The 15,317-nt window shown below is 36.4% G+C and overlaps 1 protein-coding gene across 1 annotated transcript; it reads left to right on the top strand.

The window, feature by feature from the left end:
• Positions 1-1,533: 1,533 nt before the first annotated feature.
• Positions 1,534-14,322, top strand: LOC135749216 (adhesion G-protein coupled receptor G5-like). Its single transcript, XM_065267723.1, has 14 exons — positions 1,534-1,703; positions 5,545-5,630; positions 5,836-6,285; positions 6,494-6,542; positions 9,232-9,346; positions 9,455-9,586; positions 9,695-9,811; positions 11,096-11,138; positions 11,252-11,355; positions 11,531-11,649; positions 12,502-12,764; positions 12,854-12,953; positions 13,031-13,305; positions 13,781-14,322. Exons 2-14 carry the CDS (start codon positions 5,564-5,566, stop codon positions 13,897-13,899), a joined length of 1,953 nt encoding a protein of 650 aa, XP_065123795.1. The 5' UTR covers positions 1,534-1,703; positions 5,545-5,563; the 3' UTR covers positions 13,900-14,322.
• Positions 14,323-15,317: the final 995 nt, after the last annotated feature.

The raw sequence follows: 15,317 nt of genomic DNA, 5'->3' as shown, positions 1-15,317 counted from the left end.
CAGCACTACTTCACGAAGACCAAGAGAGGCAACAAAAGAGCAGAGCCTTTGTTGGCTGGTTGCCGTTTTAATATATACCATCTGCACTAGCTGCCATCTGTTTGTGTGGCTTTGGATTGGTGCAAAATAGAGGTGAACCGTTTATAGAGTCTGAGTGAACAAAAAATGTGTGCTTGAGGTTTACTATCCATGTTTTATGTTTCTGATCTTTTTATACAGTGCCAATATAGCCTGAAAAGCATTGTTAATACATCGACAGTGTTTCCTAATGCAGTCGCCGTGATGATGTGGTCACCTCAAACTCCATCATTGCTAGAAAAAGAGGCATGGTTCTATCAAAAAGATCAGAGCTCTTTTAATTCAACATACAAGTTCAGACATAAATGCAATATGAAACCTCACAGTTAATGTCCGGTTGGGGAACAAGTTACACATTGTCTACGGCTTAACCATTCATGTAAAATAGGGAAATTCTTGGTTCTACTCTGAACATGGAAATTCTCTATCCATTAAAAATTACAGTTTAATGTAATTAATGCTGAGACATTTTCTAGAAATTTATAGCACATAAGTTGCTATATGACTACAGTTTCCAAATTGTTTTGTTTCCTGTAGGTAGGTTAAAATGTGTGTGTGGCATGACCTAGATCAGAGGATAGATTATATTGTTTGCCTATCACAGCACATATTCATTTTTTTTATTCAGAAGCAAATGCACTACCCTTTAACAAACACACAATTATTATTTAGTATGCTTCTAATACCTTCCATATTCGAAAGTCCAAATATGAGTATATGAGTCATGTTTTATCAGCAGCAAAGAGAATCTTATCAAAACTGGCACACACTCTGTAGTGTGTAAAAGTCTGACTTTTATTTATGTTGGAGAAACAGACAAGCCTTTGTCAAACCTTCATAAAAGCTGTCGAAATAGCAGCTGAGATACACAGGAAGCCAGGTGTTTTAACTGATCCACACACACAACTGCCTTTCTTCTTGTCTCATATTTTAACCATGCAGCCTAGCAAATATACCTTATCAGTTTCCTAGACAATATGAATTTATTGCAGGGTTTAATTTGTAACAAATGTCCAGCCATGACAGACGTTGACCTTGAAAATAATATTTTGTTAATACTGTAAATGTAATACATAATGTTTTGCAGTTCTAGTCTTGCAAGCTTTCTGATGCAAAATAGCACAACTATGCAAATTAAAGTTCACACACGCACCATAAACTGGAACAAAGGTTTCTTGTCTTCACATACCCACGCGTGTACGAGCGCACACATTTTTTTATCTGTTAAAGTTATGCTAATCTACCTTTTAGGTCATAAATATATAAAATATCAGAGAAAATAAAAAACTTTGACATTTTCTGTTAGTAATCTAATTAAACATTAGTAATCTTATTAAACCCTGATATTTTTGGGTAACTTTTTGTGTTTTGCCATCTATTCCCTCTGGAACGGTGTTTTTTTGTGACTGCTTGCGAAAAAACCCTATCGCTTTCGCACACACGCGCGCGCGCGCGCACACATGGTGTGAGTCACTCACAGGGGTTCCGCGGACTCTACCAGTCTGAAAGTTGCCCTCGTTATTAGGCTACACGCGTGTTTCTCTCCAGCATTACCTTGAAATCATCTTCTGTTTTGTATACTAGAGGAAGACAGCAAGTTGCCCACTCAGATTCATCAAAGAAAGGTAAGATATTTTCCCCTCATTCTTGTGATCAAATGTCCGATCCGCCGCGACGCAGGTGTATAAATGTGAGTTTGTTATTAGGCTATCTATAGACCTAAACAGTCTGACATTTTGTATTTGGATGAGAAACGTGTAACGGTCGATTTTAATTTAATTTAAACGTGTTAAAATCTAAAGAAGCTTTAGTGGCGTCGGTTTAAAATTTACATTATGGACATTTGCGCGTGCGATTTTTTTAAATGAGAAATTCCGGTTAGTTTAAATGGGTTAGGCTACTAAAACATACTGTCATTCTTTTGTTTTCGTTTTGTGTTTTTGCATTTTCTTTTTAATTTGTGTATAGCACATGAAACTATGCATGCCATTTTTAAAACGTGCCGAATAAACCGTGTTATAGCGTTTGAAATAACACGTCTACCTTAAATTAAAACGAAATTATCATTAATAGTGTTTTATATATACATTATAAGTATTTTTATAAGAATACATCCATATTTTATATGGTAAACATGCAATCTTTCTGTTTTTACTGTTCCTTTATGTCTATTCTGCTATAACATGAGATGCTTGAGGAAATTGGAGCGCAGGTGGAGAAAGGCACGCGCATATTTACTCTGAGGCTATGAACAAATCAAAGAGACACCGAGACAGTGTGCATCAGTGAAACCCCTCAATCCTTTAACCCTTTCAGACAGTCCACCTCAATAGAAAGGAATGCTTTCTTTATCTGCCTTTATAACAGGCTAAGATGGTTGAGTCCGTGCTTTATGACATTTAAAGCTTTGAGATACACAAAAACACGTGCAAAGCATTGATCTCATGCTTATTTATTAACAGTTAGAGTCTGTTTTTTGCTCGACGTCTATTTCTCGTGTTTTGATGCCAATGATATTGGTTTTCCTGTCTGCACCATGGTGGTTACTCTGCACGTCTTACATAAACCAGTCTGTTTGCTGTAATAACCTATATGTGTAGTGTAGTAGTGTATAGTACTGGTTGAAAGACCTTTGCCCTTACTCACTGCTACTTGTCGGTTCAGCTCAGAATGCAAAGACCAGAAAGGCCTCTCTCTTTTATGTCTGGCACTGAAGTCACAAAGCAAAAGCACAATAGCTTGACCTAATTCATCTCAAAGTTCACATTCTTGCTATGTGCGGGTTGTTAGCTTTGCTAGACACAACAGCAGCCGTGGAAACGCTTCTTTAGCCATATTGCACACTGACTGAGCTGACATTTCAAAAAAGGTTGAATCATTTCAAGAAATGTATACAGAGGAAAATATACAGGTAGGGGAGAGTCAAGAGTTCAAGACAACAAATGATGTTCATTTGGTGTGAAATTCATATAAGATAATTTTTTTCCAGTGGGTGTTGTGTGGAGGACAATGCATTAGAAGAAATTAGAATTTTATGTTTTCAAGCAAAAAATAACCTTTATTTGCACGGCAACAAATCTGGCTGTATAAATGCCACTTCCTTTCAAAACTGGTCCTCTGAGAGGAGAAAAGGGACATTCTTCGACTGCTGTGAGGTCCACATAGCTGGAACAATGGCAGAGAGGGAGAGAGGGCCAAAAAGGGCGGAGGCATAAACGCACCCATGTCAAATACAGCACTGAGAAACTGGGCACTTTCAGTGGTAGTCAATAGTGTGCTCTGTTCTGCTTTCATTTAGCTGTAAATCATATACTGTACACTTTTGTACAAAGACACAATTTTTCTCAGTTAAAGAAATTCCAAAGTAATATGCAAGCACATTTTATTAAACAGATATTTTATTGACATTTATGCTATAATAAGTTATGTCGGAAGCTTATCTGTTTGCTTTGTAAATGTGTGTAGAGAAGTTACTCTGGCCTGACAACATTTGTCGTGTCAGGAAGTATATATGGCCAGTGTGGTTGCAAAGAAAATGTTTGTTAGATGTTAAACGTTTGAACAAAAGTTTCAACCCAATTGAGTCAATAAAATAGAGGTTAATTATGGCGCACTCTTACAACCGATTAGTTGAGAATACACACATCTCAAGAATACTTTTAACACAACCTGTGTTTTATTTTAACACAAAATCAATACAAGATGACACATAATGAGTATAACAGTAAACAATGTGTAAAAAATTAACACATCCTTTCTTAGAGTGCAAGGTGAAAGACTGCAAGAATGTTTATTATTGTTGTGTCTACACGTATGCTGTCATTGTAGCATCTGTAACTAATTTCCATTATCTCTTATCTGTCTCTAATGTCTTGTGCAAGTGGAAATTGTAGTTTAGTTTAGTTATACTTCCTCATTGCATGGTTAACTTGCAAAGCACACTGATGCAGTTTATCCCTCAGATGAAACTTAATACAGGTGTTTTGTTTTGTGTAATGCCTGTCATAACAGGTTGATGCATGTTTGTGCTCGAGTGGGTAAATGCAGGAAAGCCACAGCGGTGCCTCATCTTCAGTCTGGTTTGGTTCATATTTTCAATAATATTTACTGTAAATGTCGACACGCAGAAAAGCAAATGTGTAGCGGTTTAGCTGTAAGTGAGAATTGATTTATATATGCATTGCATTGTTGGCCCTTTTGGCTCTGATGATATAAAGGATGATTTTATTGATGAAATCACCGTGTTGTTTAACACCTTGGTTTCATGTGGAGTCTGAAGTGTTCATCTCCAAGTTATTGTATCATTTATGTATGATACGTGGTAACATGCAGTTGAAGAGCTCGGATGCAAAACCCTCTTAAGTTCGTCTGACGCATTTCCAAGTTGTAAATTAGCACTTTTTTATCAGACTCTTAAAAAACTGGTATTTTTGAATGGCCTGAGACCGGGATTAAAGCGAATTTGAAGCAGAAGTTTTTGATGGACGCATAATTCGTGTCAAGAGCATTCAGGTTAAATGTCATTATCTCTTTTATGAAGGAAGTACAGTTTAGTGGTTTTTGCATCTGAGCTCCTCAGTTGTTATCTTCTTAAGAATCTGTTTCAAACTTACTGTAATGATTCAGCATATGATATGCTTTGAGCTCACATAAAGATGTATAAAATGTTGCACTAATAATTTTATTAAAGTTTTAAAGTTTAAAGGCCAAGATGAGGTAGTTAAATTTTTGTGTACAATAATTATTTTAGTTTAATCAACGTAACAGCAAAATCAAGCGGAAAGATAGATGTATAGGGTTGGGGTTGTTGTATATGTATTTTAATGGGGCTGGGAATCATCGTGACACAAATTTTTCATTGTAGTTTCTGACCAAAGTATTTTCTCACTTCTGAAATTTGCAGCAGCTACTTCAAATGAGCTTCGGTGCCCCAGTGCTGACTCAGGCCAGACATGCCGTTCATTGACTGAGTCATCTGTTTTCAAAGATGCTGCATTGAGATCGACAGTGTATTATGAGTCATTTTATTGTCATGAGTTTTAGGACTCATGTATATGTCAACAAAACAAAACCGATTGTGGTGTGAGGATGGCCACATATCTGCGTGTTGCACTAAACATGCACATTTCTTACAAAAGTGCCTTTGTTTTGAGAAAGAATGCCTGTTCTCAGGATAAGATATGACTGTTGCAACCTAACATGTTTCAAATGTATTTTTACACATGCATGTTTGTGTTAATGTTGATAAGATGCCAAGAATAGATGTGTTACTAGTGTAGATGTGTCACAATGATTACCATTTATCTCATGAATATTGGGTATGTAAGGAGGAAGTGAGTGTTGGTTAGATAATGCATCATTAGCCTTTTCTAAAGCTTGTTTGAAATTGGTAACAACTAGAAATGTGCATTATACTGATAACATGATTCGCTACTTATATTGTTTTGTCCCTCTGTTGCTTTTTAGGCACCATCTATGAGTTACAATGAAGATGAATCAAATCGCTGCAAGAATATTTGTGTTAATCTGTCTACTGATCATTATGTGTCAAGGTAAGCAAGTATATGAAGGCAAAATAATACCATTGTTGCTTATTAATGATGGATTGCTGTTAGTGTCCTTATAACAAATATAGTAGTTAAAATAAAAATGTAGCCTGATACTGAATGTGCAAACATGTGTAGGATAGGTTATTGGAAATGTACATAGGAAAGCTTGAATTTACATCTCAAAAGTATCTATATTTTGTCATTGCAGCATCAATAGATAATGACAGGGACTTTATAATGTGTGGAACATGGCGCCATGGCACAGGATCCACTAAATATCTGAGATATGATTTAAGAACGGGCTGTCGGAACATCGAGATTTCAGGAAATGAGAATGCACTCTCCATTCGGGGTGCTATCACAGCAAAGTGCAATCCAAATAAATCAGTTAATCTAGATTTAAACCCCCTTCAAAATCAAAGTCACTTCTGTGTATTCTGGGATCCACTGCACGACCTGTTGATGGTGGAGGTGAATGGAAAAAACCATACTCTATGTAGCCAATCTGGTCTACAGGAAGACTGCTGCACTGACCTCTCACCAGATAAACAGAAACCTGGCGATCTGTATGGTATTGTGAATGGCAACCTCAGGGGTGATATCCTCAACTCCAAAATCATGGAAGTATATACATTTCGAGGGGACTCAATTAACTGCAGTAAGTACTTTTATTATCTCTGCATGTAATCGCCAAATTTTGGGGGGTGAAGCATTCAATATGTTTCAGCACAGTAGTGTTTATTTATGTTTTAATTTATGGTAATATATTATCTACATATATCATTGACAGATGTCGTATTGAGGTCTGAACACATAATGAATTATATATTCAAATAAATTGATTAAATCGATTGTTCTACTTTCAGAGGAAACGTTCTGTGGTGAGGCTTTTGAGGAGCATTACAGACTAAACATGTAAGTCAATCTTTTTGAATTTTAGTTTACTGCAGTACTTTCACTATTATGTAAAGTCTAATGAACTGTTGTAGCCTTCCAAGAAGTAATCTGGGGAAGTTGTTTCTATTCATGCTGTAATCATAACCATGGGCATCGGAACATTTTAGGACAGGACACACCCACTTTTTAAGACAAATGAAAGTGGGCCCACTCATTTTTTACTCCTATTTAGTGCATATGTCAGTTCACTTAGCGCCAGTGAAATCCATTCTACTAAAGAATTCCATAATAAATGAAACTCCACGCTGCTGCTTCCTCAAATCCATTCCGCTTGGCTCATTTAGAGTCAAAAAGATTTAAACTTCATTTTGCTTTTTCACTACTTTCGCCTGCTTCACTCCTGCAGGCCATGAAACAAGAAGGTAATTGTTTAATTAAAAGACACCAGAGTACAAGAAAATGGCAGATATTCCAGTAAACGTTTTGGACCCACCCATTTTTTTAATAGTCTTAACAACAGCCTTAAGCTCAAGTGCAAAACAGCTTGAGCCACAAACAGGAAGCCAAACTTTGGTGGCTTGTTTGAGATGCGCCTTCCCTGAAATTTATACAAGACCAGCGGGCTGCAGTGAGGGGAGGAGTGAAAAAGAGCTTGTAACGTTAAGTCGGACATAACCCCAGTCTTGGAGTCCAGTTGACCATAAACCTCCGCAGAGGCAGAGATTGCGTTCGCATATTTTATCGCGGACGAAATAGATGCAGCTGAAATACCGGCCTAATTAGGCATGAAAATTTAGATGAAGATGGTTATAAGGAGAATCAACGAAAGTGAACTGTTCATTAATTAGTAAAAAGTGGGATGTATTAATCTAAGTCTATAGTGCTAATTTATACTTGCATACTCAAAATTTAGAGTAACCGTGGCTTAATAATTTGATCAAAGTTCATAAAAAATTTTCCTCACAATTTTTATTCTGTATGCTTTTATAATATATATTATATATATAATATGTGTAGGCCTATAGTAAATATAAATATACTGTTTTTTACAGAAAATCATACTGTACATGTATAACTTTATATTTTTAATATTCACTGAGTATGGTCATGTCAAAGATTGAAATGAAAGTGAAATCAATGATTAAATTCAAACTTTAATTCTTTACATTTCATAATTATATAATGAGACTTTAGCCTGAATCTTACAGGGTCACATATATTTACACCAGCTTTCTACTAAATAATACGGTCACTTTACCATTGTATAAACAGCATATCTAATGATGGCTTTTGCTCAGTAGTGTATATATACAGCAAAAACAGGTAGGCAGATGCATGTTGTATGGTTATATAGTGTGGTTATAATGTCACCATCTAACATACACAACCTCTGTGGCTAGACTGGAATTCATGGTGGTACTGTATATGGCATTGGTGCAGTTTTTGTAGTTACTCTATGTCAGTTATGTAAGGGTTTAATTTGAGGAGTCCTCTTTTAAGCACAAGGACTTCAGTTTCATTCCATATACAGGACAAAAATGCTATGTCTACATCACATTGGATTGTGATACAACACTAGTCCAAGTCACACCAACTCAATGTTTATTTTAGCTTCTTCAAAGTATAGCCACCCTGTGCTTAGATTATAGTTGTGCACACCCATGAAGTAGACACCCGCCAAGACATTTTTCCAAACCTTAAATCTGCCAATTATACTAAACTATATCATTTGTAAACAGCATTATTCCTACAAGCATCCACCTTTTCTTACCATGCTACTTATTACCACATCCTTTATTATTGCTCCCTTAAAGGGATAGTTCACCCAAAAGTGAAAATAATTTCATTATTGACTCACCCTCATGTTGTTCCAAACAAGTAAGACCTCCGTTCATCTTTGGAAACACAGTTTAAGATGTTTTATATTTAGTCTGAGAGCTTGTTGACCCTTCATTGAAAATCTACGTACGGTATACTGTCCATGTCCAGAAAGGTAAAAAAACATCATCAAAGTAGTCCATGTGACATCAGTGGGTCAGTTAGAATCTGTTGAAGCATTGAAAATACATTTTGATCCAAAAATAACAAAAATGACGACTTTATTCAGCATTGTCTTCTCTTCCGTGTGTGTTGTGAAGCACATGCATGAGACTAAAGTCACGTGACTGCAGTGACGCGGATAACATGTTATCCTCAGACATGTTTGCAAAGTTACAGCGTGTGTCTCCCTCAGACTGTAAACTAAGCCCAGGCGCACAAAAAAACACACAAAAAACCCAGCTGGGGCACACCAGATAACACGTCGGCCGCGTCACTGCAGTCACGTGACTTTAGTCTTGCGCATGCACTTCACAACAGAAGACAATGCTGAATAAAGTCGTAATTTTTGTTATTTTTGGACCAAAATGTATTTTTGATGCTTCAACACATTCTAACTGACCCACTGATGTCACATGGACTACTTTGATGATGTTTTTATTACCTTTCTGGACATGGACAGTATACCGTACATAGATTTCAATGAAGGGTCAACAAGCTCTCGGACTAAATATAAAACATCTTAAACTGTGTTCTGAAGAAGAACGGAGGTCTTACGAGTGAACGACATGAGGTTGAGTCATTAATGACATTATTTTCATTTTTGGCCGAACTATCCCTTTAATAAGTCCAGAAGTTATTTAAGAATTGTATATGTTTGCGTTTGTAGGATAGAAAAAAAAGTGATGAATTCCCACCCGTTGGGTCCAGTGGATCTACCTTGTGTTCAGGGAGCTCTCATGGAGATGGAAAAAGACTTTAAGGGACACAGTTTCACTCTGCCAGTAAGTGTTCACATTTTTTTGAAACAGAAAGTTTAAATACTGCTGCTCATAGCATGTCTTAGCATGTTCCCCCAATGCATATGTCTGAATGTGTGTGCTACATTCCAGGCCCAGCGAAATAAACAATCAAACCCGGTGCCCTTAATATATCTTCCCCCTTGCCTGATGTCAGAAGGAAGAAAAAAATCCAAAGTGCTTATAACATACTACAGGAACAGTACAGTAAAGACATTATTTAAGGTATAATGTGCAAAAAGTTAAACTTAGACTATTTTTGCTTTTAGAAAGACAAATATACTGTAATATGTATGTGTGCAAAGTAACAAACATGAACTTTTGTGTTTGAAGACAAATTTGTCCAACTCAAATGTTCTAGAGGACATAGTTGGAATCACAGTGGAGAATGAGATCATCAGAGACCTATCAGAACCTGTCAGAATTAGGTTCCATCACTCGCCCTTTCTAGTAAGTCTGTTTGAGCGTGTTTTTATTTGTCTTTTTTTGTTATCCTGTAATTGTTGCTTATTCGGATTGCAGATGTCACCTATGAATGGATTCTCCACTGCTTTTAACACTAATAACAGTAATATGATATCATATTGCCAGCAGGCTTCTGTAATGACATCATGCACAGAGTTCGTTATAAAGATACAGTATAATGAAAAAAAACTTCCCCAGATCAGTTTCTTTCTTATAATGTCGTAAAAATAAGGTAGAAAATGGTCCCTAGTTCATATAAGTACCTCGGAGTTACATACAAAACAAAGAGTGTGTATTAGTACCTCAATAGTACACTCTGGTGTACCAAATATATACATATCTGTACCTTAAAGGGACAATCCACTTTTGTGAAAATAAGCTTATTTTCCAGCTCACCAAGAGTTAAATATTTAATTTTTACCGTTTTGGAATCCATTCAGCCGATCTCCGGATCTGGCAGTACCACTTTAGCATAGCTTAGCACAATCCATTGAATCTGATTAGACCTCTTGCATCGCGCTAAAAAATAACCAAGGAGTTTTGATATTTTTCCTATTTAAAACTTGACTCCTTTGTACTTACATTTTGTACTAAGACCTTCGGAAAATTAAAAGTTGCGATTTTCTAGGCCGATATGACTAGGAACTATACTCTCATTCTGGCGTAATAATCAAGGACTTTGTTGCCGTAACATAGCTGCAGCCGGCATAGTGATATTACGCACTTCTTGAAATAGTCCCTTTGGTTACTTTTAATAGCAGAGGACTTTTTTCAGGCGCTGCGTAATATACATATGTTACAGTAGCAAAGTCCTTGATTATTGCACCAAAATGAGAGTATAGTTCCTATCCATATCTGCCTAGAAAATCACAACTTTTAATTTTCCGTCGGTCTTAGTACACAATGTAACTAAGAAAAGCCAAGTTTTAAATAGGAAAAATATCGAAACTCTGGTTATTTTTTGCGCAATGCTAATGGTCTAATCAGATTCAATGGATTGTGCTAAGCTATGCTAAAAGTGCTAGCCCCAGACCCGGAGATCGTCTGAATAGATTCCAAGACGGTAAAAATCAAATATTTAACTCTCGGGGAGCTGGAAAATGAGCATATTTTAAACAAAGTGTAGTGTCCCTTTAATGCTACATATTAGGACCTTCTTGCTCGGGACCATTTTTTTAGACAGGGTATGGCTGGCCACGGCCCACAAGTGCATTTCTTTCCAATAACATATTAAGACTCGAGGGTCTGTGTTTCTGTTTCATTCCACAGCCTACGCAGTCTAAAAGTTGTGTTTCATGGGACACAAAAAGAGGTGAGCACTTTTAAGTGTAACCAGTTTGAAATTCTAATGTTTCAACATTAGCTGAGGTTGAATTACACAATTTCTTGCTAATGTTACTCAGTCGTGTTTTTTGTATTCTGCAGACAATGATGTGATGTGGAGGCCAGACGGTTGTGAGACGAATGACATCAGTGCAAAAGAGACAGAGTGCAGTTGTAATCACCTTACATACTTTGCAATTCTTGTGGTAAGTTGAAAGTTTATGAACAAAGAAAAACTCATAACATTATACTCATACTCAGTTACTTAATGATTGCTACTTTGGTTTGTTTGGCAATGTTTATAACTGAATGGATAGTGTGTTTAATGTCTTAAGTCTATTTAAAATCAGGTTACACATACTGTGTCTTTTGCCACTTTAGCAACTAAAACCGGACGCTGAAGTTCGCCATCTGGAGGCTTTGACATTCATTACAGCTGTGGGATGTGCCGTGTCTTTAGTTAGCTGCTTGATTCTCTTCTATTGGCTCTGTAAAAAGAGGTAACCATAACATATGAGATTTGAAAGTCATTATAGTCGCACAAACTTAAAGGAATAGTCTACTCATTTTCAATATTAAACTATGTTATTACCTTAACTATGAAGAGTTGATACATCCCTCTATCATCTTAGTGCGTGCACGTAAGCGCTGGAGCGCGCTGCTACACTTCGATAGCATTTAGCTTAGCCCCATTCATTCAATGGTACCACTCAGAGATAAAGTTAGAAGTGACCAAACACATCAACGTTTTTCCTATTTAAGACGAGTAGTTATACGAGCAAGTTTGGTGGTACAAAATAAAACGTAGCGCTTTTCTAAGCGGATTTAAAAGAGGAACTATATTGTATGGCGGAACAGCACTTTTGGGAGTACTTCGACTCTGCGCAGTAACACTCTCCCTCTCCCATTATGAGAGGGAGAAGGGGAGTGGATTTTTCAGGCGAGTTGAAGTACTCCCAAAAGTGCTATTACGCCATACAATAAAGTTCCTCTTTTAAATCCGCTTAGAAAAGCGCTACGTTTTATTTTGTACCACCAAACTTGTATAACTACTCGTCTTAAATAGGAAAAACGTTGATGTGTTTGGTCACTTCTAACTTTATCTCTGAGTGGTACCATTGAATGAATGGGGCTAAGCTAAATGCTATCGCAGTGTAGCAGCGCGCTCCAGCGCTTACGTGCACGCACTAAGATGATAGAGGGATGTATCAACTCTTCTTAGTTAAGGTAATAACATATTTTAATATTGAAAATGAGTAGACTATTTCTTAAATAAAAGCATTCAGTATGAAGACTAATCTGTAAATCATGTTTTTCTCATTCTGTCTCCATTGTTGTTCTCTGCATTCCAGATTAGGAAAGAAAAATCAGTCCTCGCTAGTGCACCGTGGTCTGGTGGTGGCAGTATTTCTTCTGTCCTTATTATTCATTTTTACTGGGACACTGGCGAATGTAGGAAATTCGGCAGTTTGTCGGATAACAGGAGCTCTTCTGCATTATGCGCTGCTTAGCACACTCTGCTGGATGGCTATGGAAGTGTTTCACGCATTCTTGTTAGTCCACCAGGTGTTCACATTACCACCTCGCTCATGGTGGTTTTACTTGGGGGGTTTTGGTGAGTAAAGGCGTATTCCTGTGTCAACATTTTGTTAAGACTCGTGTGTTTATATACTCTCTTATCTTGATTTCTGTTTCCAACTTCAGGTCTTCCAGCTCTGCTAGTTTCCATACTGCTCGGTATAGGTGATATATATGGTAAACGAGAAATTATGGCATATGCTAATGACACCAATCCTTACTACATGTAAGTACTAGACACACTTACTTGAATGAATTCTGCATTCACAAAAATAAAAACTAATATTTGTTTTGTCCACCCAGGTGCTGGATGTTGAACAATGACAAGAGCACTGTGGCTCATTACATCATTAATCTGGGCTTACTGATCGTTGTGATGAGCTCTGGTTTGGTCATGCTTTTATATGTTGTGAGAAAAATACTGAAGATGCCAGTGCTGAAGAACCGTTATGGGCTTTTTCTCAGTATCTGGGGCCTAACCTGTCTGTTCGGATTAACATGGGGCCTGAGTTTCCTCAATTTTGGCCGTTTTTCAGAAGCCATCCTCTTCCTTTTCTGTATTATCAATTCTTTACAAGGTGAGTTCTCTAACACACCTTCTACAGTTTAAAGACACGCAAAGTTGTAGTTTGGTGGTTTATGATTGCAATGTTCAGGACAGGAACATTTTGTGATGAGCTGACACATTAACATGCTTTTAAAACGGTGGCTTACCAAACAATTAAGTAATGGAAACCCTCTATAAATGGCTATAATGGGTAAATATAGGACAGAACACGTGCTTGGTTAAAAATGACCCAGTATTGGGTTGTTGTTATGCAACCATGGGCTATAATAACCATGGTGGGGTTAAAACAACCCAGTATTTGGTCAATTTTAACCCAGTGTTTTGGTCTGTACAATATTTACCCATTATGGGTCAAAAATAACCCAAACATTTTTAGAGTGCATATAATATTGACTTGAAGGTTAAGAATAACCAATAGGAATGAAGTATTCTAGAAAATCCTGTTATGCAGACTAATAATATACAATTCTCATGTATCCCAACAGGATTTTTTCTCATGCTGCGACACTTCATCATGAAGCGGATAGAAAAGTCACCCGAGTCCAGTTCAAGCAGTAGCGGATTTTCAAAACAGCCCATGTTACAGACTAATGAAAAGAGTTAAAAATCTGATGATGCTCAGTGTTTTATTACTGTTCTGTTTAAATGTTTATATTAGAAAGCAAAGTAAATTTTATTATTATTAATAAGGGCATTGGTAAAACAACAACCTTTTTCTCATCCTGCTGGTCAGGCTGTTGAGCTCATATGACAATGCACTGATAATGAGCATAAATGCTTCACCTGTCATAAGCTGTATTTCTGTAAATCATACTTTCCATGTGACTTCATTTTTTTTCCTCAAGCAAGCCTTTGCACTTTAGCTTTAACTACTGTAGAAAACTGCTGTGTTCATTAAGAAATGGTAATAATAGGATTTAGTGAGCCACTTTAGTAATGAAAAAGAAATTGATTTTGTGATCTTATTAATAATGAGCTGTATTTGGTGAGTCGATGTGGTGCTGTTGTGTAGGTTTCCTTACTTAGTTTTAAGTTTTTTAAAAAAAAGTACATGCCTCAAAATAAAAAAAATAAAAAACTGGCAAACTTATATGTTGTTTAGTTATACTTTGCACTTTTGTTTATTGTAAAGAGTTTTGTAATGAGTTACAAGATATACAAACAAAGATTTATTTTCCTTTTTTGGTTTCTATTTTTAAAAGTATTCAGAATGAAACAAATTTTACAATAATGTTTAAAGTGACTTTTATGCATTTCAGATTGTATAAACAAACGCAGTGTTTACTGTAAATATGTTCAAACATTTCAATAAAACATATGAAACTGGACACAAATGTTTGTTATCCATTGATAAAAGTCTGTCAATATTGATTATTCTTATATTTTTGTATTATAAAAGGACACCATGATCCACTGAACACAGAAAACAGTTGGAATTGTTGAGCTACTTATAATGTAAATATTCAAATGCTGACACAGGAAATCCGTGTGTGTGTGTGTGTGTGTGTGTGTGTGTGTGTGTGTATATATATATATATATATATATACACATATACATATATATATATATATATATATATATATAACAGGACTGCTCAGAATGTAGCCAAAATACTTTTTTAAAAGGATAGTTTAATCCATAATGAACTCACCGTTGTGTCCTTACACCCGTGACGTTTTTGTTCATCTTCAGATTACAATTTAAGACACTTTTGATGAAATCAAGTGGTTATTGTTGCCCATAGACCGCAGTGCATTTTTCAACGCAGAAAAGCAGTAAAAACATCGTTAAAACAGTCCAATAGCTCAATCTTCATTTCATAAAGCGACAAGAATACTTTTATTGGGTTAAGATCCGAATGATCAATGGGCATATTCAACTGGTAAGGAGATGGTGACCTCTGGTGGCATGGATTAGGAGGTGCAGGTTATAGACTTGGCCACTTCTATCATCATTTACTCTGAGTCTGGTCACATAGGGACTCTCTCTCTGTAAGTTTTTATTCATTTTACAGACTGAGA

The sequence above is a fragment of the Paramisgurnus dabryanus genome, chromosome 2 (genome assembly GCF_030506205.2).
Source record: "Paramisgurnus dabryanus chromosome 2, PD_genome_1.1, whole genome shotgun sequence".
NCBI classification, from domain to species: Eukaryota; Metazoa; Chordata; class Actinopteri; order Cypriniformes; family Cobitidae; genus Paramisgurnus; species Paramisgurnus dabryanus.
Note: the sequence above shows the minus strand (reverse complement) of the source record. Positions and strands in the feature narration are given on the sequence as shown.